Raw genomic sequence first — 22707 nt, 5'->3', positions numbered from 1 at the left:
TTTCAGGTTGACAGCCTAAAGCACCCCAGTTTAGATCCTTAACTGCTAAGTAATGTACATTTTTCATGAAAGCAAGTAGAAATCTTAAATGAGATATAGATTCTTACCAAAATTTCAGCTTTCAGCAGTTCTTGTTACATCCATTTAAAAAGCGTGTAGGCAGAAGGGTTTTTTAAAAGTGTAGAAGTTAATTTCTTCTTCAAGCTTCTATAATTCAAACAGCAATTTAAGGACTACAAAACATATGACCCATTCCCAGTGCTTTCTATCACATCTCCCTATTTTCTCTCACACAGAGACATTTAAGAACAAAAATCTCAGCCCCAGAGGAGCATCTCAGATGACACAAGGGCATGAAAATAAGAGGCTGAAATGCTCAGTGTTTTGTAGCTTTCTAAGTGGGCCTAGAAACATTTACAGCTTTAGCTAATCACATTACATTTGCTTAATTAATGGGAAGAGCCTATGCTCTCAAGCTGACAGGTTTTGATAGATGAGTACAGATTGCCCTGGCTTCCAGGAGCATGTGTGAGTGCTTAACGGGAATAGGGTGGGGGACAACAAGGGATGAAAAGCAATGAAATAAATGTACTATATGTGAACGGAGCTCCCATTCATGCTTACTCTGCCACTGAGATGGAGAGGTAGCTCCAAGTCCTCTACCTTTGTGTCCGCTGTAGCTGAGGCTGTGCAGGGATCTGACCCATCATTGCTGCATGGAGGGGGCAGCCCTTTCCTTGGCACAGCCCAGACCGTCCCTGTGCCCTGGGTCACCAGCCCATGGGGGTGCTCCCACTCAACATCACGTTAGGCAGCTTGAGAGAGGCTTATTGTAACAAAGAATTGGCCGTAAATGAGAGCTAGAAGACAGAGAGAGCAGCAGTGGTTTCCTAGGCAGGGAAAGAGAAAGCCTGCTGTGGACGGCACAGAAAATCACCTGTGTTTTTGAGAGCTTCTCCTGTACTTAAATCAGAAAAACAGCCTGTCTCTTGAATTATCTGCTCCGTTCCTGTCCAAAGGACTTCTCGTGTGCTTGCATTACAGTACACGAGCCTAAAACACATGATATAAGCAGCTGCCAGGCCAACTGCTCTGATGATAATCGAGCCAGTTGTACATACTTTCGTACATCATACCCCATTGCATCCGACTCTTACTCACCCTGCTACCAACTGCTTCTTGTCTGTTTTCTCTAGGAAATGGACTTTATCAGTGTAATTTGCAAGAAACCCTCCTGATCCCAGCTGGGGATGTAATACTCTCCCCCACCTCCCTTCCACTGCTTTCTTCAGGGCTTTAAGTTGCACAGCAGGGCCAATTAGAAATTCAAAACAGGTAGAAAGTGAATATACAGTAGCAATAAGAGCCAGTGGCATGATTGATGATGCTTATACAAATGCTTCTGGTTTGAAAAGCAGTGTCTGGGTTGATTCCAGAAGCTGTGTCTAATTTCAAAAGGATCTTCTGAAAAAAAAAAAAAAGGGTTAGCAGCGCATGCTACAGAAAGCAACTTCCAGAGATTATTCCATCCCCAAAATATCAACCAATTACTAAGAGCAAAGCGTGAGGGAACTAACAAGAGCTTTTACTCATGCTGATCCTCCTGCACATTTGCTGAAATAGGGATGAGACTTTTTTTAATGATGTGGTCTTCCCAACAGTCAGAGTTACATTGGTCTAAGTATGGTTTTAAACTTGTTACATATATTAGGAATAATGGCTTAAAATTACAAAAAAATGAGTAGCTATTAGCCACAGTAAAAAAGCAAACACTGAATTTCCCACTGATTCAAATGGATCTGTGCAATTTTTGGAGAAAATAAGAGATTTTTCTTACATCAGCCTCTGATTTTTACAAATGTTTGCTAGTGATGCCCATCTGTGCATCTGTGGATTTGTGCACAGCTTTGATATGGTTAAACCCAAACGCCCCATTCCCTGCCTGTCCTTCCTCGTCAGTCAGTGGCCCCTCAGTACTGTCCTGGCACATCCCCTTCTGCCAGCCACGGCAGGAAGGGAACAGGAATCCTATGGAAAGAGGTTGACCCAGATTTACCCTGGAAGCCGCCAAGCCCAGGAGAACAGAAGATGAATGCAGGGTGGGCGTCAAGGAAGTGTGCGGACCTGCCAGCTCTACAGCGACGCGGGCGATGAGCTAGTGGATATCTGGATATCTGCCAGCCTGGGCTGCTGGGCATCTGGAAACCCTGGGCAAATGCAGAGGGACACTGTGTCCCATGTGCAGCAGGTCTGATGCATTGGGATGTGTTAGCCTTCTTCCACATGCGCAGAGGCTATTCTGAGCAATCCAGTTTGGGATGCTTTAAAACACACTTTTGGACCCGAAGGAGTTGTTAAGTTTGTGTGTACAGGCTGTAACAGGACTGGGAGAGCCCTGGAGGGTGCAGGGTGAGTGCATGGGCATGGAAGGATGGTTAAGATGGGACAGGGGAGCCAGAGGTCTCCTCTAACTCTTGGCACTGAGGTGAGTATTTGCACAACCCAACCTGAGGCATTTAAATGAGGTGTCTAATTGAGAACTGTGGTCTCCAGAGGCCCTTGTACATTCATTGGAGAGAGGCAGGCTGTCCTACAGGGTGGTCTGCAGCAGAGCCTGTATTATGTGGGAGAGGAGCCCATCTCATCCAACAACTGCAGAGGGAGCCATGGTAGTTTGGACTCTTCACTTGCACACCTAAGCGAAATGTACGGAGTTAAATGCTGTGACCAGCACGTCTATCCGAGAGGGAAAAGCCATAGCGCTTATGTGTTTAAACAGGTGTCTGGATGAAACAGGACATCCCTGGCCCTAGGTACAAGACCCTTAACCCTCAACAGACCATATCCCCGTGGTCCAACAAGAACCGCCTCCCTCTGGGTCGTACCAGCAGGACTGCTGCTTCTGGCCTCATCCTAGCTCTTGCCAGTGGCGCAAAAGATGATTTCCCCTTATCCAGGTGTCTGAACAATACTGGGATCTGACTGGCACCTACTGCTGTCAGACTGTTTCCTGGACTGTGTGTGGTGTAACTGGTCCCTGACTCAGAGGTGGGTGTATCATCCCTCTGAGTAACTACTAACCATGGTCAGACATGGGGCAGCCTCCAAAGTCCCACCTCTTTGAAAGCTTTTGCTCCTTTGGTGACTACTACTTCATTGCCTCTAAAATCCTTAGCATCAGTAGAGCTCTTCAAGTAGGTTTAGAGTTTTCAGGGTGCTGGCTGTTCTTTTATTTTGTAAATACCAAGTGAGAGGCAGTCAGATGGGTAATCACTGATGCTTCGTTTAAGGCATTGTTGCATGTGGCAATTCATTAAAAAGCCCCAGGGGACTAGAATGAGGTTTTTATTTTAAAAGCTATAATCTCTAGGACACACACAATGTTCTCTCGCAACCCAGATTTGTCACAGCCGGCTGCTATAAAGCGCCATTCTCTGCTGTAAGCCATCTTCAATGCATTGTCGTTATAATTGACAACAGATCTGTTTTTTTCAAGTGACACTTGAGGAGGATTGGAGGATGACAGCACATGACAGTAAAATTATAGTTAGGGAAACATAGGAAGAGCCGACTCTTGCCAGAGAGCTTGTGGCTGTCAGGCAAGGTTTTCTTTTTTGTGTCTGAAATGGGATTAAGCCAAAAGGCTCATGGATTTATTGCCGTTTGTGCTCTGGTCCTTTATAAAAACAAGTAAACCAGTGTCTATTTTGAATACACTGGATTAAGATCCAACCTCACGTTTTGCAGTGTTTGGGCTTTGGATTGAGTCCCTGGCAGGGTCCGGTGTGCACCAGGGGGTCTGGGGAGAGCTTCCCACACTGCTGCCTTGGGCTTTCCAGTATGGTCGTGAACGAGCCCCTTTGGCTTGCTGGGACCCCCCTGCCTTGCAGGCTGCTGCATGATATGCACAAGACGGGGTCTCCAAATTTGTTTTTGGGGTTTAAACAGTCTCTCTCCTCCAGTCACGTTTCAGGCAAGCAACATTAAGCTCTTGTCTAATTACTGCCTCCCCTCCACCTATAAGGTCCCTCTACTCATTCAACTGACCAAGACTCCTCTTTGTTCAGATGAAGCCCCTGCTCCGGTGCCACCTTACAGGCACAGCCCTGAGCAGCAGGGTACATTTTAGATCCTACATTCAAAAAGGCTTCAGCAAAGAAAAAACATTAAATGCCAGTAAGTCTTAAACAGATGGGAGAGTCAGTGGCAAGAACTACAGCAGAGAATGCTCCAGAAAGGTGATGTAATGAAGAAAGGCTCTTATACCAGCTATGGTGGATAATATGGAGGGAAGATGGAAAGGTAGTGATGGAGGAGTGAAGGCGACAGCTAAGAGAATGAAAGGCAGATAAGGAGAAGGAAAATATGAAAGGAAAACTGATGAGAGTGCTGATTTCTGGAGAGACAGTTTACTCTTGTAAGCTGCAAAGTACAAACGCTCTGCTTGAAAGTACCCTGCACCAGCAACGCAAAGCATTTTCTCTGTAATGCATGCATTTGGTGAGCACTCTGGATTATGTTGTAATGGCCTGCCATAAGTCTCTTAAGCAGAACTGAATGTGCATTTAACTGCAATGGTTTTATGAGGGTAGCAGGTCAGATGGACTACAGCCCCTCTGCAAACCAAGCCTCTTACTGTACTCAGCAGATATTACTTGTGTTAGATCTTAGAGATTAAATACATCTCTGTTCAGTTTTGTATGGCAAAAGTGCAGAAAATACTTGTTAATAGACTACCGCTGCATGTCACTGTCATTTTTATGTGGTCATGTCTTGCCAACCCCAGTGAAGACGGGCTCCTTGACCAAGCAGGGCACTGTGCAAAGCAAACAGAAAGGTGATTCTCGAAGCACAAGAACTAGCAAGGCTCAGAGTGCAGGTAAAGAAAAATAAACTTCTGTTTAAAAAAAACCCACCCATGAACTGACAAGTGATCAATTCACCTGGAGAAGCATCTTTCTGCCTTTTAGAAAGATGTTACCAGATGAAGACAAGAATAAATTATGTAGCAGAATTGAATGTTTTAGAGAGAGGTCATTTCTTAATTGAAATTGTCCAGTAAGAAGGATGGCCATGAATTAAGGCATAATTGCAGAGCCGCATGACTTTGGTATGAAAAAAGAAGCTGGTCACAGCTTTTCTGTCAAAATGATTACTGAATTGAAAATTATTGGCGAAGCTGGCATTTTTTGTGGAGTGTGTCTCCTCTCACAGAAGCACTCTCCATTTCTGTTGCCAGAAGCCTAACCAGCGCAAGGTCTCAGCCACTGCTTCCCCTCATGGTTTCTAACTGAATAATATCTGATTTATATTTTGGCTTTCTTGATGAAAAGTCAACATTTTTTCTGCGTTTCTCTCCATTGCCCTCCCCTGTCCCCTGTCTAAGAAGGGAAAAGCAGAGAAATAAAGCAGCTACAGAAAACAGCCTCCCACAGTACCTCTGAATGGACAATGTGCTTTAGCAGTGACTGAGGGCTCCTTTGAAACCAACAATAAAAGCATCTTTTCTGTCGAGGAGCACAACGCTCACAGGGGCAAGAGACTTTAATGACACCATTATCTTTCAGGCAATTAGGACTCACTGGCACAAGCCAGCATTGGTACAGGCACTGTTTTGATTGCACTGCCATGGCTTAGTGAAATGTAGACTGCTGAGACTTAGGAACATCATAAATCGCTTTTCATCTCAAACCACCATGGATAAAAATGTACTAACACAGGCATAGTCGGAATTCACAGGCATATTTTCTCTTTTAAACACATGCCCAGGAACAGAGGTCTCCCCCCCTCCCATCCCCTCCCTGCGTACATGAGCCACGTAACGCTTATTCTCCTGCTTCTCTCCTAAAGCGCTTGCAAAACCGGGTTTGAGCTGCCAGCTGCATGCGTGTGTTTGTTGTGCACTGTGGATTATATTTTAATGACATACCCTAAGCCTCTTACGCTCAAATGAATGTGCCTTTAACTGTCTGTGCGTTCGTGCCGGTTTATAAGGTAGAGGGTCAGCCAGCTTATCCCCCATCTTCTCTTCGAGAGCACTGTCCAAGAATTTTAATGGAGCTTTCAAAAGCCTCCCATTACGCAAGGTGCCCTTAATGGAGAGTCCTCCTGCCTCTGAAAGTTCCCTCGTTGCTAGACACAATGAATCGCGAGCCATAATCTCTGCAGAGAGCGCCCGGATTTTTTCCTGTTGCAGCGTGTAGCTGGGATGCAAGGCATGGCTCCCTCCGCTCTCCTGCCACAACCAGAGGGATTCATTTCATTAGTTCGGAAAGCTATTTCGGAGGGAAGGGAGGTTATGTAGGTCACCGATTCATCCCTGCTGCCTTGCAAAAAGAATTCATTATGAAATTTCACTTTAATTAATGCGATGCACCGGCTCTTAATAGTATTTCATCAGGACATCTGGTAAAAGCACATTAGCTGCAGTTTAATGTTAAGACATAATTGAACAGAACTCCTGTTGGAGCTTGGCTTTTGCAATATGTTTCACTTCTGCTTCTCTTGCAAGCTGCCGATTAAAGGAATTGTGGGACTCCCTCATCAGAAGGTGATGGAGCCTGATCCAAAGCCTGTTCGACTTAACAGAAAGGCTCCGGCTAACATTCACGGGCTCTGAAGTGGGTCTTTGAGGAACAAACCCCACATCCATCTTATATTTATATACCAGGTACTACTGGTACTGCCGCTGATCTATAATCCTGAATATAAAGTAACAACTCTGGTGTTTAGTTCCCCTTGTTTTTGAAAGGCCACCATCAAAAGGTCTTTATAAACCATTTTCTTTTGGCTTAACTTAGAGCTTTTTCCTCTTCTAATTTTATCTCTGCATAATTGTGTGTTTTAATACTTATTTGATTATCTGCCCATATTAATGTCAGCGCAGCAGCTTTCCAAACAGCTGTATTAAATATTCACATCCAAATGGGATTTTTTCAGCCCTTTGTTTTACAATGATCTCCTGGAGTATAAATGTGAAATCTCAAAAGATTTTAGTTACTCAGTAAGTACTAGGTCATGATTATTTAAGTCTAACTAACAGGCTAAAGAGCCTTTGGAAGATTAATATATTTAGAAAAAGTTTGTGAACAGTTTGAAATCTTCTGTTTGATTTGAGGCTGCTGCCTCCACTTCTCCTTTTCTTTTTTTGGGTAAAAGTGTTTGAATAGCCAATAACAGTAATAATAAAAAACATCCGCCACTAATGCAAGTGCAGATTCCTTTGTTTCCCTTTTACACTCTGCCCCTTTGGCAGTTTTTTCACCATTTTTTTGGGGCAGTTTTACTCCCAGCCTTTGCGGAGAAGGAACACAAAGGACTAAGGCGTTAGAGAAGCTTTTCCTGCTGTTTAGTTGTTCCTTGGGTTATTTTCCACACCAGTAGAAAAGAGAAGGGGACAGGAGGGATCTGGAAAAACATAGTATGCCCTCACCGAAGCCCCCTGCAGGTTCCCAATGGTGCCCAGCACCTGGCAGTCCTGCTGGCAGTACCTACCCTGCCCACACATGAAGGGGTCCCGAGGGCATACGGACCTCCCCGCTCACGCCAGATGCTGTACAGCCACCCACCCTGTCTGCATTTGCTGCTGGACATTGTCACAAGGGGCAGCTGGGACAGAAGGAGAGTGCTGGGACAAGGCCAGACCACACGGCAGGTAAGGCCACCTCTCCTCGCAGATGCTCTCCTTGGGTCCAGCCTCTCTATAAAATAGCTAATCCTGATACCAAGTGAAAACACAGACAAATTGTTCCTGTCCTTGGCCGGTCGACGCAGGGGATTAATTTCTGGGAAACAGCCAAATTGCCCCAAAGAGATGCTAAGACCCCCTTAGTGATACACGGTGGCAATGAATTTGCCCCTGTCCTTGAAGCTGCTCCATGCAGTAGACACAAACCCAAGCCCACACCATCAAAGTCAAGGCACCAGCCTCTCTCCAGGGAGGAGCACCAGCTCTGTCCCACCTTTATAGAGCTTGTGGTAAAAGGCTGTTGCTGAGAAGAGGCAGCTGGGCAGTAAAAGATGCTATGCCGTAGCCAAAATGGCTCTCCAGTGATTTTTCAATGCTACACGTCCCACGCTGGTCACAGTAAGAGGAAACCCAACTGAGACCATTACTAGGGCTGAATCAGCCTGCAGTTTGGCATTAGTTGGCAATAAAATGTAAGAAACATGTAGGCAGCCTTCCTCCCTACAGCATTGGTCAGGCTGATGCTAACGCTGGCCCGAGAAGCAGAAGTAGTTTATTCAACACAGGCACCAGTAACATCATCTATATGGCCAGTTCTGAAAATCCTCTGGATGCTAAAAGGAACAGCGAGGCTGGCATTAGATGATAGCATACTTTCTTTGTTGTTGCCTTAGGACAACATGGCCAAAGGATCTGTCATTTTAAAAATGAGCATTAGCCTCTGCCCCTTGGAAACTTGAAACAGCAGCCCAGCTGTGGGCGCACACGGCTTACTCTTGGCACTCACGGGTTTGTTCTCCTAGGGCAGCCCCTCGCTAATACAGTCGCTGGTATTGGGGACTCCATGGGACAAGCAGGATTCAAGCTTTTTCTGTGTAAGAAAAAACAAAGCGGTCATGTAAATAAGTCCAAAGGCATTTTACAAAGAGTAAACTTTTTTTTTTTCCTAAATGAAGTAGAACTTGTGACCTTTTCCATTTTTATTTTATCTCCATGATGTGATAAGCTGAATCCAAAATTAGGAAGGAGATGGATTGTTTAGGAAAAAAAAATCAATGGAAAATACTGGGAAATATGCCACTTCTGGAAGCAGTCTATATCTAGTAGGTATTTACAATTTGTATCAGGGACTGAACCTCTCAAGATAGCTGGCCTTAGACCTCTTCTTTCAGCATTTAATATTTATCTTTAGTTAAGTCTATGCTAATTGTAGTTTCTCAGCTTGAAGCAAATTGAGCACAAGTCCCAGCAGTGCTAGGTGTTTGGGCATCTCACCAACTTCAGCTCTTTGTTTCTCCACGCTTCGGATCTCTGCACTCTCATTTCTGCAGCCTACAGAACAAGATCTGCCACCTCTGAGTGTCCTGACTGCAAAGTGGTTGGATTGATTCATGAATGCTTTAAGGTCCTGAAATGAAAAATGATTAGTGCCACTTCTCTGTTCTTACACCAGCAGGTATTGTGTGAATTTTCCCAGAATAATTGTTACGTGTTAAGAGTAAAACCACCAAAAACGTAGCAGAGTGCCATCTCTGACTTTAAGTATTTCATGCTGGCGGTGTGACTCCTCTTCCCCATGAAGCACCTTCTGCCAAAGGCTGCCCAAACACCCCCCCACCAGCAGGCTAACCCTTCTGGCCAAAGGGTGCTGAGGAAAACAAAGAAACTTCACCAAGCCAAGCAAAAAAACGTGGGAATGAAACTCTGTGACCAGCTCTGTGGGAAACTCAACGCCAGAAACTGGCTTAAGCTCTTGTGAAGGTTTGGAGACGAGGATGAGGGCAGGGTAAGCCAGGAAGCTCCCAGAGGAGGGCGGGCAGCACCCTGTCCCCAGCTCACACCATTGTGCTTTGTTCAACCTCCACAATTGTGTGAGCAGAGCCTGGCGCATCAGCCTTCACTTCCAATTTCCTGCTTTTTGTCAGCTCGCATCCCGGGGACTGTTGTTTGAAACACAGCTCTTATTATGGAGCTTGCAGAAAAGAAACCCCTGCCCCATAAGCATGTGCCCAGGCCTTTCAGTGGGTTCCCAGCACCAGGGCTCCTGCTTTAAGGGGACATGGACTATTGAGATGCAAAGAGAGATGCCAAATACCCGACCGGGTCTTGGCCTGGCTAGGCTTGACTGCTGCAGTTGAGAGGAGCTGCTGTCAGAGAAGCCACATGATAACCCCCTCTGCATGCACAGTCCAAGGACCAGCTCGTGACTTGTTCAGCTGGGCTGACTTCTCAGCAGAGATTGTCCTAATCACAGACCATGCAATGTCTCTTACCCAGATTTGCAGAGGATTTGGCTTTATAGAACAGGCTCCCAATTCACAAAGCTCCTTCCTCCTCCTCTTACTCCTGCTCTCTTACTGAGTAAATCCAGGATTTTGTCTGAGTCGCTCCTCTTTGGCTGTTGGACCTGACCACATGCCCAGTCTGAGCTCTCAGACTACGTCACATGCCCTGGGAGGAAGGACGGAAACCAGAGAAGCAGTTAACGCTTGTGGCAAGTCAGACTGCTGTGTTGGGCTTGGAATGATGTTGCTGGTCCCCCAGGATTTGGCAAAGGGAGCTCTCAATTCAAAAGAAATAAAAAAGCTGTCCCAAAACTGCCAGAAGGATTAGGGGATTTTGTCTGTCTCTACTCTGCACTCAGCACTCCAGGACATCTCCATCACTGTCGTGAGCACTAACGCCTGTGTTCACCAACCTGGAGGGTCTCACGTGCTGAGCGTGAGCCTTCCTCCCCCATCCCCCTCCCCTTGGCACCGCACACAGCAGCGACGCAGCGCCTGCACTGCTTTGGAGGTCCTGCCTTGGGAAGTCTTGGCCTGCCTGACCTGCTGGGCACTTACTGGTGACTTCTTGGAGCTAGAGGGATTTGCCACAGTGGTGGGGAAAAAAAACCCCAAACCAGAGCATACCTCCATGTTGCCGCTCCTCCTTGTCTCTCCCTGTCACAGGATCCAGCACACGTAGAGTCACCTCCTTGCTCTGTTCTGCGGCAAGCAAGTCCCATGTCATCCCAGAAACTGTGTCTGTGAGATCATCTATGAAATATTTATTCCCCTTGCATGCAGGAGAAAAAGAACCAAAAAGCCTGCATAGTATCGATGGAATCCCTGATAGTCAAATATTGAATTATTTACAGCCTAATTGTGCAAGTGAGACTCATGAGATCGCTTAGGCTGCAAGATGCAATTAATAATTTTGCAAAATTGGTGACTTCTACGTCAGGCTTTGTTTTGATGCATCGGTGAGTCCCTAAAAAACAAATGAGATCCCTTTGCAGGAGAAGAGCTAGAATATCCACAGCCACTTGAAACAGCCACAGACTTTTCTCAGAGCCCAGCTGTGAAATAGGAAAGGGCTCTCAAACCACCAACTAGCTGGTCAACTAGCTGCCTGAAAATACGCATCTGGAGTCATTTCACATGCTCACGTGAATCTTACCTGGCTGCTAGCTGTTGCTTCAGAAGAGCACAGCTCTCCCATAGGTCTTGTGTTACATCTGAAACTCCCAGGCAAATGCCCTGCATACCCAGAGGCATCTCAGGAGGCATTAAATACATGTATGCAAGACACAGAATTGAGCCTATGTGACTGCTGGCCCCAGCAGACCTCCCAGCACAGGGAGCAGTGACCAAGAACTGCAGCATTCCCTGTGTTGTAGCATCCTTCACCTCCTTTTTACTGTAGCGCTGGATGTGTAGCTGTAATGCAGTACTTCACACGCGCACTAAAGGTCCTCCTTTCTGCCCAGCCTACAGCAGATAGATTAGATTGGCCATTGAACCCCAACTCACAGAACTTGGATTTCTAGACACAGTTTTGCTGTCCAGTCCCACGTACACGGGTTGATGTGGCAGTTGTCACAGGGGCTTGAATATTTCTCTAGTGCCAAACTTCTCTCAAGCCCTCTTTCTCTCATTAGTAAATCCGTATCTGAACTCTGACACTTGGAGTAGTCCACAAGTTGTGTCTCTTAAAACACTCTTATATTCTGTACTCCTCATTATATTCTACCCTTAGCAGGGCTTTTGGGGGATCACCTCATTCCCAAGCACTTCAACAGCATTTAGTGATCATCCCTTGAAATCACTGGAGCTGAACAAGGCTCTGGGCAGTCGGTTTTGGCCTTAGGATGGTAACAAGCAAAAAAAAAAAAGGAAAAGTCTGAGCCAGTATTACAATGCTGTCCTCTCCGTGCCTAATAATGCTCATTTCCTCTCGAGACGAGACACATCATCTATGTCTAAACGCTTCAGCCTATCCCAATCTACAAATTCTAGTACAGCTGTAGGTTTAAAGAGCCAGCCAAAATTAATTATGACAGATTAAGGAACTGAGCAACATACTGCAATGCCCTCTTGTTAAACTGAAGCATCTGATCCAAACCAAGCCATCTCAGCCCCTCATTAAGCTCCTGCTTGTCTTGTTCACCATCTCTAGCGTTTTTCCGCTGAGCACCATCAGCTGAACATGGTTTACTCAGATGTACCCAGGCAGTCATTCAGCAGCTTTGCCAGTGATAGCACTGGCCTTGGCTGAGACAGCCAAGAAAGCAGGTTTGTAGGTAGCCCACCACCCATAGGGCTGCACAGTTGGGGTCTTTTTGTTTGTTTTTGTTGTTATCAGGCTTTTGTTCCATTGAGTTGGCAGGCAGAGAGGGACAATTAAATCCTCTGCTCATGCCAGAGAAAAATGTATTTATTTTAGCCAGGTACTTTTCCTTCTCTTCCTTCCCACCCCCCTTTTCCTTAAATGAGAGACAAAGATAGATGGACAGATGACTTTGCTTGTACAATAAATGCCATACATCTCAAAAGCCGATAAGAAAACAAGCCACTGTCTGCTTTATAGGCAGGACCTGAGGGAGGAAACAGCAACATGATCTGCCTGAAGGCAGTGGTACAGCTGGGATGAGATCCCAGGTTGGGGAGGTGAATTACGCCTTTACAAAGCCAAAATTTATGCAGCTTAAGAATTTTTTTGTTGTTTTACAAATACTACTCAGTGCCTAAAATGAAAAAAGCAGACCATTTGGTAATCAAATACAAGTGAACCTGTAAGGTTTTACCCCTCTTCTCTTCTCGTTTTGTTTGTAGGTGTCTATTGAAAGCAAGGTAAGGCTATGATGGCCAGCTCTGCCGTCTAAATTCCTGTTTAGCAGAAGAGGAACCAGATTGCTGTGAGACAAGTGACTGCAGATTTACCCAGGGGGTGAAGATGACGTCAGGTCACTTAGACCATCAGTTCTTTGGAAAATGAGCCCCAAGCATACCCTTACAGGCTCCTTCTCCAGACTCTGACCACAGCAAAGAAGTCCTTTTCCATTGAACGTTCCATAGAAAAAAATAAGCCACCCACCAGCACGGTTGGTGCTTTCAGTAGCATAAGTACCACCAACCAGTGTCTCTCAACCCAGGTCTCTAGGTGCTGCATATAGCAAGGAAGGTGCTCTTGGTTTGCTAACAGCTCTGAGTATGAAAGGGTGAGTTAGATGGCAATAGGCTTTGTATCTCTTCACTGTTTTGAGCACCCTAAACTCATTAGAGAGGCGATCCCTGTTGGAAACCACTCCTTGCTATAAAGAAGTTGATGAACATAGAAGAAAACGAGCATGCTTTCCCCATTTGCCACTACCCATATTCAGTTGTTAAATGTGCTCCTTTCCCCTCCTTCCTCCGTTATTCTGCAGTATCTGTTAGTTGCTAAAGAAGCTGAAGAAACAATTAAGATGCTTCAGAAAAAGCAGATAGATAATTTCTCACATGCAGTGCTGAGTACCCAGCAGATGTGACTCAAGATACACACATGCTGTTTTCAAGCAAGTATTCCCAAGGGTTTAGATAAAAATAATAAGGATGAGGGGTTTCAGCAGAAATCAGGTTATTTTTAAGTGGAAGGGCTCTAGGGGGTATTAGCAGGGCTCCCTGAAAATGCCATCATCTTCTTGTGTGGGGGATCCCATAGCATTAGTTGTGTATAATTAAAAAAAATTAAGCCAGTAGCCAGGCTAGACAGGGATTCTGGCAGGAAAGCAGTACCGGGGGTTACAGCAAATTGGGTTGGTTGCACACATCAGACGCTTTCTGATTTACTGGAGGCAGAACAAATGAGATGTCTACAGGGAGCTCTTCACCCCCAGAAGACAGTGGCAAGTCTCAAGAGCCAGGATTTGACCCGGATGGTTTCGGTCAGCACAGTTCAGCCAACAAGGAAACAATATAGTGGGAGAAATGCTGCGATGGTCTGGAGCCAGATCTCAGTTGACACAGGGTGTTGCAACTTTAGTGAAGCGTGTGGCCCACATTCAACGCAAGAGACCATGAAAAATATTTCTTCCCAATATCTATCTGCCGCCTCAATCCAGCCCCAGCATCTGTCATCACACAAAAGGGGACGGAGGCAGTGGAGCCAGCGTTATGGTAAGCAGCTTGCTGAGCCAGCCGCAGACATTTGCCATCTTCTGGCTGTGATGAAGATTGGACAAATTAGGAAAATGTTTTCATTAGCTGGACTCACCTGAAAAATAATCCAGCAGCCAACTCCCATTTCACAAGGTGACCTGGCAAAGACTCAAGAAACGAAATCCAGCGGCAAATGGATTGCAAAGACAAACATAAACAATCAAGTTTGTGATGATCCACCATCTTGAACAGATCTTCAGTATCCAATACTAGGATTTTCTGCACTCAAACACACAAACCTCAGGCATTCATACCCTGCCAATATTTTAAGTCATGCCCATAAAGCATATTTGAATAGGATTCAAGCTGATGAAAAGCAAGTTGTTACTTTTAAAGGGGTTTGGTGACCCTGTGAATGGAGCTGATGGCTTCAGTCCAGCAGATGACGACCCATTAAATTAAAGTTGCCACTGCAATTTTTAGTGCCAGCAAAGGTGTGAGAGAAAATGTGGCCCCTCCAGGATGAGCACAACCATATTTCTGGTGCCACAGATGGCAGCTTGAATGGCTGCAGGTTTTCTGCCTTGCCTTTTCCTAAGGCATGAAGATATTTAGTCTCCACTGCTTCCACGGAGACATTTTAGATATACTAAGCTTATGAAGAGACACATCCCACTTGAGTAATTTTCAAAACACCTCTTCCTTTCAAGTCACCAAGTCTCAGCAAAGAGGGGAGAAGAAGAAATGAAGAAACATTGAGCCAAAGCTCATAAACAGATTTTTTGTGTATGTGCGAGATGAGCCTGGGAAAAGCAAAACAATTCATCTGCCCAAGAGTGGCTTTGCAGGGAAAGGTTAAGGCATAATAAAGAGGGATTTAGATTGCACCATTTTACACACATTTATGAGGGAGAAATTCAACACGCAGATAACAAATTCAGTTCAGCTTTTACTTCCTCTCTCCCTTTCCTCCCCCTTAAAGAGGACAAACCCTTCCATTTGTAAATTACTTTAATTTAAATACTTCCAGGTTAACAAAACGTCTTAACTTTGACATGCCCCAAATTACAAAACAGAAACAAAACCTCTTGACAAAAGGGTAAGAAAAAAAAATAATCCAAACCCAAACCTCCTTTCCTAAGCTGGAGTTTATGGTCTGTGAGCTGGCTGCCCTCCAGAGTCTGACACAATGTCTGGAGCACCCAGAGCAGCTGGAATTCATTTTCTTCCTCCAAATCTATGCACTTTCATATGAAGTCGTGTTTTGGCACTGCCGCCTAAGAGAGAGTTCAGTGCAAAAAATCTAACCCCGGCCGTGTTTCTTTGCAACCCAACGCTTGCTGAGCAAACATGAAAAAGGAGAAGAGGACAAAAAAAAAAATTTAGAGAAAGAAAAGAAAAGCCCTTTCCCTTCCCCCACACATACACAGACAACTGTACCAAACAGGGGGGCTATTCATGGCTCTTCAGAAATGGGTCACAAGGAGAAATGTTTGCAGCTAAAACCAACACTTTTTTTTTCTTTTTTTTTTTTTTTTCTTTTTCTCCCTTTTTTTTTTTTTTTAAATAAACATCATGGAGGCCCCTGGAAGGCGCTGGGGATGTTCGAGAGTCAAGGTCCTGCTGATCCCTTCCGCCTCCCGTTCGCGCGGCTCCCACGCCAGCCCCGACGCGCAGCCCCCCTCCGGGGGGTCCGGTCCCCATCGAGCCGCCTCCGCCGAGCCCGAGCGCCGTGGGGAGCCCGAGGGGGCGGCGGGGCCGCGTGGGCATCGCGCTGCTGCTCCGTGCCTGGGGTGGCGGTGGGTCAAGGGGGGAGGAGGGAGGTGTCCAAGGCACTCCCAGGCAGTCCCGTCACAAAATCACACACTGGAGTTTGTGGGAGCCCGTGGCTCTGTCCCCTCGCCATTTGGTCTTTTTCTTCTTCTTCTGGCTTTTCTCTGGGATCTGTTGCCTGTTTTGGGAGACAGAGAGGAAAATAAGCAGGTGAGACACAAGGCTGGGTCGGACATCAGCGTCCAGAGCCCTGGGCAGCCAGCAGAACAGCATCTTAGTGTGCATATATATATTTGCATATATATCTCCATATACCCTTCCACCACCATGCGGCTTTTCATGTCAGACAGCTAACAAGAAAACTGCCTGTATTTTCAAGGAAGGAGGAAAGAAGCCATAAGCAAACATTAAGGCTAACGGCAGGGATGTATGTCCTGCTAGGGAACTATGCCTCGAGTTGCCCTAGGTGAACTGCTGCCTCCTCCCCTGCCAGGGGGCTGCTCTGGGAAACAGGGATGCTCTAAGCAATGCAACATCATCCATCACACTGCTGCTAATGCTTGTTAGGGAGGAGGGCGAAAGAGATACAGACTCCACAGAGAAATAAACCCTCCCGGCAAGATTGGCTTTCAGCTGGCATTGCCCTTAGCCAACTGCACTGCTGTGGACTTGGTTATGGAGAGGGGCTAAAAAATAATAATGAAAAAACAGAGTCTGCTGCTGACGGGGCTCTGGCCTCCCCTGGAAGCTGCGAAGAGCACCAGAGCACGGAGAGCGAGCTGACCCCAGAAAGATGTCCCTGGTTGCCTGAAGTCACAGCTGTCAAACGGGCAGCTGAGAGCCCGCCTGCGCTGCGCGCCGGCAGCCCCCATCAGTCAGGTGGGCTGTCGGCGACCTCTAAAATGTTATGTTGAGGGCTTCTCCCTTTTCACGATGATAAGGCATTGCCGAAATGCCTGTTTGCAACTGTACCTGTTTGCAGCAGCTACTCTGCTAGCCCAGTGGTGCAAATTCAACAGAAGAAGGCTTTGCAGCTCAAACACCCAACAAGCAGCCCGTAGACTTAGATTTTATTGCAAGATAAACCATACGAACACCGGCAGCTTCCGTTGATTCAAACAGTCTCTAAATAACCAACCTGAGTTCCAATAATTTAAACCCAGCCTCTTTGCTATGTAATATGCCAGGCACTAAACTGAGTGTTTAGACCAAGTTATCCAGACCAGGATGAGACGTATCTGGGGGGCAAATCATTACGGCTTCATTTGGTGTTTTTCTTATAGCCTCAGCTCCCAAATGCTTGCAACCACCTGAAAAAATGGGCTTTGACTAATAAGATTTTTTTTCCAGCAAGTATCAAGGCTGGAGGCATAAAAACCATAAAACTTCAAAGCTCAAAACCAGAAAGCTGAAATAAAAAAATACTTTAAAGTTAATTTGGATAAACACTAAGCAGTTGCAAGCTGTTCACAGCGTTCTGGAACTGTTTTAGAGATCCAGAAAACCACGTCCCGCGCCAGCTCAAGATTTCTGCTGTGACAGTCCTTGTGTACACACCGCTGCAGCATAAAAGGGATATCAGGAAATTTAGAAGACCTATTGGGCGGACTCAATCACCTGACTCCTTTCTGAATTACTTCCAGACAACAGTTTCTTGCATGAAGCTAAATAAACTGGGAACCGGCCAAGTGCAAGGAGCACAAACAGTGCCAACCCTGAACAAGCATCCTCACCCTGCAAACTCACACGGGCTCTGAGGAGCCTCTGCATTTGTAAAGCACTCCAGGAATGACACAGTTATTAGGGGGTTGTAAATTTACATTTTCTTTGGAAAAGCTCACTTAAAGAAAAGCAATACTTGGTGGGTGATGCCATCCTATGGATGAGGACAATTTGCAATGTCCAAAGACCAAGCGAAGCTGCTTTGTGGCAAATGACCAGCTAGATCACACAGCACCTCTCTGCTCTCTGACTTAACCCGAGTTCCAGCTCTTGTGAACATCTCTGGTGCCCTTGATGCCACGGAGGGTTTCACCTGGCTGGCAATGACTTTCACGGTGACTACTGAGGGAACTGAGGTGCATCACCTATTTTTGAGGTTATGGAGTGCATTTTCAGGGCTTGAATTTAGTGATGTCTCATTACAACACTCCTTCCAGCCTGTCTGGAGTCCCGTTATGTAGAGAAAGCAAACAAACAGAGCCTTACCATCTTATTTTGGCTATGTTTTTTTTCCCCCCCGAGTAGAATAGATGGTGGTTAAGAGCTCACTGTAACACAAAAGTAATATCTAGCCAGCTAATGCTGAGTTACAGAACAGTTGGGAAATAGCTTGGGACATTTCCAACTCAGCTCTGTAGTTCTCCAAAGACTTTCTGCCCCCTGCTTTTGAGACATGTGGGAAGAGTGGGCAGTACCATCTGCTTTTGATGGAGGCTGACTCGAGGCTGCGCTAAGATATTCACAAGTACAGATATGCTGTGAATAAATGCCTCATGGTTTAATTGCCGAGCGAGGCACTTTGACTGCACGGCGGAGAGGAGCATGATTTCAGCTCAGCACCCTCCCAAAACATGAAAAATGAGGGCCCAGAAAAATCTGGCAGACAAACGGTGCCAGAAAAACAAATCTTCTCAGAGAGATTTGAGGTTATCAGCCGAGACGCCGAGATGTGCATGCAGCTCTTTTCCTGCAGGGCAGCCGGGATTTTGGAAGGCAGTCCCTCCCTGCCGGCAGCGGGAGCAGGGGTTCGCCCGGAGAGCAGGCGTTTGCCAAAGCGAGCCAAGGCAGCTCATGCCAAAGCTGGGAACAAACCTCTGCAGTCTGAGGAGGAAACCTGTGGCTTAGCCATTAGGTCATGCTGTTTCTCCTACAGAGCAGCTTAATTTTTTCCATTTAGTGAGCAGAAAATGTTAGAAGTCACCTACAACACTAGAATTTTGTAGAATTTTTTGCCAGTCCTTTTTTAACTTCTGGCAACATGAGACCCTGAGAGGACAAAGCTATGAAAACCCAAATTACTGGTCCAAAGCTTTTAACGCCGGCCTTTTAAAGCTGATCATTGTAGTAGGCTTTGCACTATTCATTGAATAATGTATTTTTGTCATGGCCACAGCTAGTTCTCAACCTGCCTAGCAATGATGTCCTACAAGGGTAACTAAATGTTAGTAACATCCCTATGCAGACATAGGACAAGAAAGTTTAATAAACCCCAGAAATCTCCCACCCCCAACCAAAACACCTGGCCCCTGCTCCCCGAAAGCTGGCTCCTGGCTCTCCGGGCCAGGACTCCTGCACGTCCCGTCCATGGGCAGTGAGCAAGTGAAGAGTTTGCAGCGTACCTTATTACTCTCACCAGATCATGGAAGGCCTTGTCAACATTTAGAGGTGGGTCCTTGGCGCTAGTTTCTATATAGGGAATCTGGAGGACAGAAGCGTATCATGAAAGAGATTAGTAACAGCCTATGCGTTGGTAGCAAACCAGTTTCAAAATGAAAAACCCTAAGGGCTGGAGAAATCGGGTGCCTAAGAGACCAGGGAAATACAGGTAAACCAAGTGTTGTCATGACACTGCTACCAACACCTTCACGCTCACAGCAAGGTCAGCAAGTGCTTACAAAAGGTCTGGAATAAGCACCAGGCAAACCAGCTGCTATGAGAGCTCCAGGTTTGGGCAAGAATAATCATGGACTTCATGTTGTCAGATGTTCTCTCCCTCTAAGCTGTGCTAGCAGACATGAAAATAGCCGAAGGTTGTTGAAAGACGAGCACTTGCCAAAAATTCTTGCTTGCCACATTTTATTAGGACTACTGCATGAATATTTCATGACTACAATTCCCCTTCAGTGTAAAATGATCTTCTCCTTCAAAGTCTGACAGCCAGATGGGGCCTCCTAGAGTGCTTGTCCAGCATGCTGGCAGATTTATAAAACTGCCTCTGATAAGGTATTTTCGTACACGGCTTTTTCCAAAGCGTGTGTGTACAGATGGGTGCAACATGTTGCAGTTTAGGTGTCCTGGCTCCTACAGAAATGAGCTTCCTTGGGGAGGGGAGGGAGTGAACCTGCCCTGCCAAACCCCCATCGTGACTTCTTCAGAAACACCCCCCGGTTTGCTGTTAAGGCACAGCAAGGTGCCATGAGGTCTCAGGCTTGCTTGCCTTTACCTTCCCATTCAGTTCCTCCGACGGGAGCTGTTGCCTCCCTCTGGGTATTCACGGCTGCTGGCATTTAGAGGTGATTAGTGGAGTATCACGTCATCTATATTAATCCAAGACTGATTTCTCAGGCTAAACTATGGCATGAATAATGCAGAGCTAAGATGGTGGGCCAGATTTATATAGGCTTAACAACTCTGTAACTTCATTATCTTTCACAAGCTCACTTCCTACGGACACCTGGGTATATTTCCTAATGCCTGACTCTGCCTTTTCCTCCAGGAGGGTGTACTTTCTTCCCTCCTTTTGAACATTTCACATTTCTCACCACTTGCAGACACCTTGTACACGTGGCTTCGTGATGGCCACAGCTTTGCTACAGCCTGGTGTACAGCAGAGGCTCTAGTTTCAATGACGAATTGGCCCTACTGAAAAGAAACTGTATAGCTACTACTCTGTAGTAGTCGAAAATGTAATTGTGAATGTTTGATTGTAAGAGAAATGCTTTAATTCAGCTCCAAATGCGTAGGGAATTAAATTCTGAATGCCTATAATGGTACTTACAACAACCAATTAAACAATCCCACAAACTTACATTATGTTTTGTTGCCATTTCTCTTCCCTGTTCTCTTGTAATTTTCCGTAAATGCATTAGATCAACTTTGTTCGCCACCAAAATCATTGGAAAGGACTCTCTGGAAAAAATCAAAACCACCACCCAATTATTAGCAAACTACAATTAAAAATACTGAGCATAAGTTTCACTTTCTGATGCTGACATCATCTAACATTTTCAGCTACAGACATACCACATACGTGTAAAGAAATGTAAAGAAAGACCAAAGGAACACACACCAGCCCCCAGCCTGTTCTACACATATGTTCGTATCCTAAAAATTTACTTGACAAGTTGCATGCATGCCTGCACACATCCATTCTTATTTGCAGGCACTTCAGGGACTTAGTGTCATTCTTTTTGCAATGCCTGATAATAGCTAAGACTGACGATCCAACTAGATGAAGAACTACAGAATTAGTCAGGAAATTAACTGAGACATAGAGACAGATCTTGAACAGGAGAACGGGACTCTTTTGCAACAGTTAAGGCATCTCAGTAACAGCATATCTTGGCAGCTGCTAGTCATTGCAAGGTAATGAGCTATGTTGGAGGAACTGGTGTCGGCTCATGTCCTGGTGGAGACTCATCCACTGAGAGCAACTGTGGGGGAAGAAAAGACGGACTCTGGGAGAGCTGGCACTTTGCGGGGCACCTCATGGGGGAGAACATGAATGGGGGCAAAGATCCCCACAGTTACCCCAAGAGAAACTGAAAGAGTGGAAGTGGTAGCTGGAAGGATGCTGGAGGGAACCGAAGAGTCTTCCTAAGTTTCCAGATGCTATTACCTGCCTCTAATCCCAGAGCAAAAACCTGATGAACAAAGGTCCCTTTGTACCAAAACCATCTACCTCTGTACTAATACTCAGTATTTCTTTAACTTTACAGGGCATGTAAGTGACTGTCTTCAGTCACTACCTGCAAAGAGACCCATCTCCCCACAGCATGTCCAGTGCAAGGCTCTCCTGATGAGGTGTGTGGGTCAGGCTCTTCCCTGGTAGAAATCCCTGTAGCTCTGGTGACTAAACCAAACCGAGCCACCTTGTGCCACGGGCGGTCCTGGCAGTGCGGCTGCTGCCCATCCCACCCCACCCCACCTCCCATACGGGAGCCTCTCCTCTGGCTGCGTGATGCAGAGAGCACAGGCGTGCTGCAGGGCCTTTACCCACTGCTGGGATGAAGGAGGTCCCTTCTGATAAATGACAATTATTGCAGTATTATTTTCTTGTATTTAACTTTAAACCCTCCTAAAATGATTCCAATGTTCTCTCCTGTAACAGGGCTGATTTTATGGGGCTAAGGAGCAGCTAGCCATACTCATTTCTGCATAAAACACTTCCCTGAGTAACTCTGGATTTTCAGACAGCGTTTCTGTGTCATTTTTCATCACGACGATAAGGGCTCCATCTTCTCTCTGGCACGTTGCCCCATTGCTCTGGCTGGAAAAACACCGTACTGCACTCTGCATTTTAAATGAGTCTTAGAGTTGTTCATTCTGATAATGTGGCTTTGATTTAATTTTAATACCTGAGCATTGATATATCTTGACTCTGATCATTCTGGAGCAAAACACTTGCTTGTCTGGATTATTTGATTCCTTTTTGGCTTGCAGCACATTGATAAGAAAGGGATTGCATTTGGACAGTATCTCATTTGCCTTGTTTACATCAGACATAAAACTCTATGGGGACTTTGTTCCCCGTTGTAAACCATACGATTGCTAGCTGGACAAAGCTACTATGGTTGGAAGTTTTACTGTAATGAAGATTATGGAAAGAAACAGGAGGAAGGCTTTGAACAGCTCTGCTAATGCGGCAGCCTGCAATTCCTTTGGATTTTAAGCTGCCAAAACTGACTGCTAGCTTGAAAACCAGGGTGATGCTCTGCTCCCAGCTACCTGCGGGTCTGGCAGGACGGTTTCTTTACTCACGCTGCTCCTATTGCTGCAATTTTGTGAAGGTGCTCAGGTTTTGGATGAAGCATTAAGCTCCCCGGGCTCTGCGCTCCGGTGGCGTTGAGCGGGGAAACACAAACAAGCTCAGCAGCCTGTTTCGCTTCCTGCTTCTCACATGCC

General features: G+C 45.9%; 1 protein-coding gene across 6 annotated transcripts in view; it reads right to left on the bottom strand.

Moving 5' to 3' along the window:
- Nucleotides 1–15064: 15064 nt before the first annotated feature.
- MRAS (muscle RAS oncogene homolog) overlaps nucleotides 15065–22707 on the bottom strand; it is a 41707-nt gene continuing 34064 nt past the window's right edge. For all 6 annotated transcript variants that reach the window (XM_082312445.1, XM_082312446.1, XM_082312444.1 and 3 more), the window contains 3 exons: nucleotides 20613–20712; nucleotides 19203–19282; nucleotides 15065–16039 (listed from right to left, as the gene is read on the bottom strand). In XM_082312445.1, the coding sequence (XP_082168571.1) occupies nucleotides 15940–16039; nucleotides 19203–19282; nucleotides 20613–20712 (280 nt within the window). In that variant the 3' untranslated portion in view covers nucleotides 15065–15939. The remainder of the gene's footprint in view (nucleotides 16040–19202; nucleotides 19283–20612; nucleotides 20713–22707) is intronic.

This window comes from Platalea leucorodia (assembly GCF_965183815.1).
Source record: "Platalea leucorodia genome assembly, chromosome: 5".
Taxonomy (NCBI): domain Eukaryota; kingdom Metazoa; phylum Chordata; class Aves; order Pelecaniformes; family Threskiornithidae; genus Platalea; species Platalea leucorodia.
Note: the sequence above shows the minus strand (reverse complement) of the source record. Positions and strands in the feature narration are given on the sequence as shown.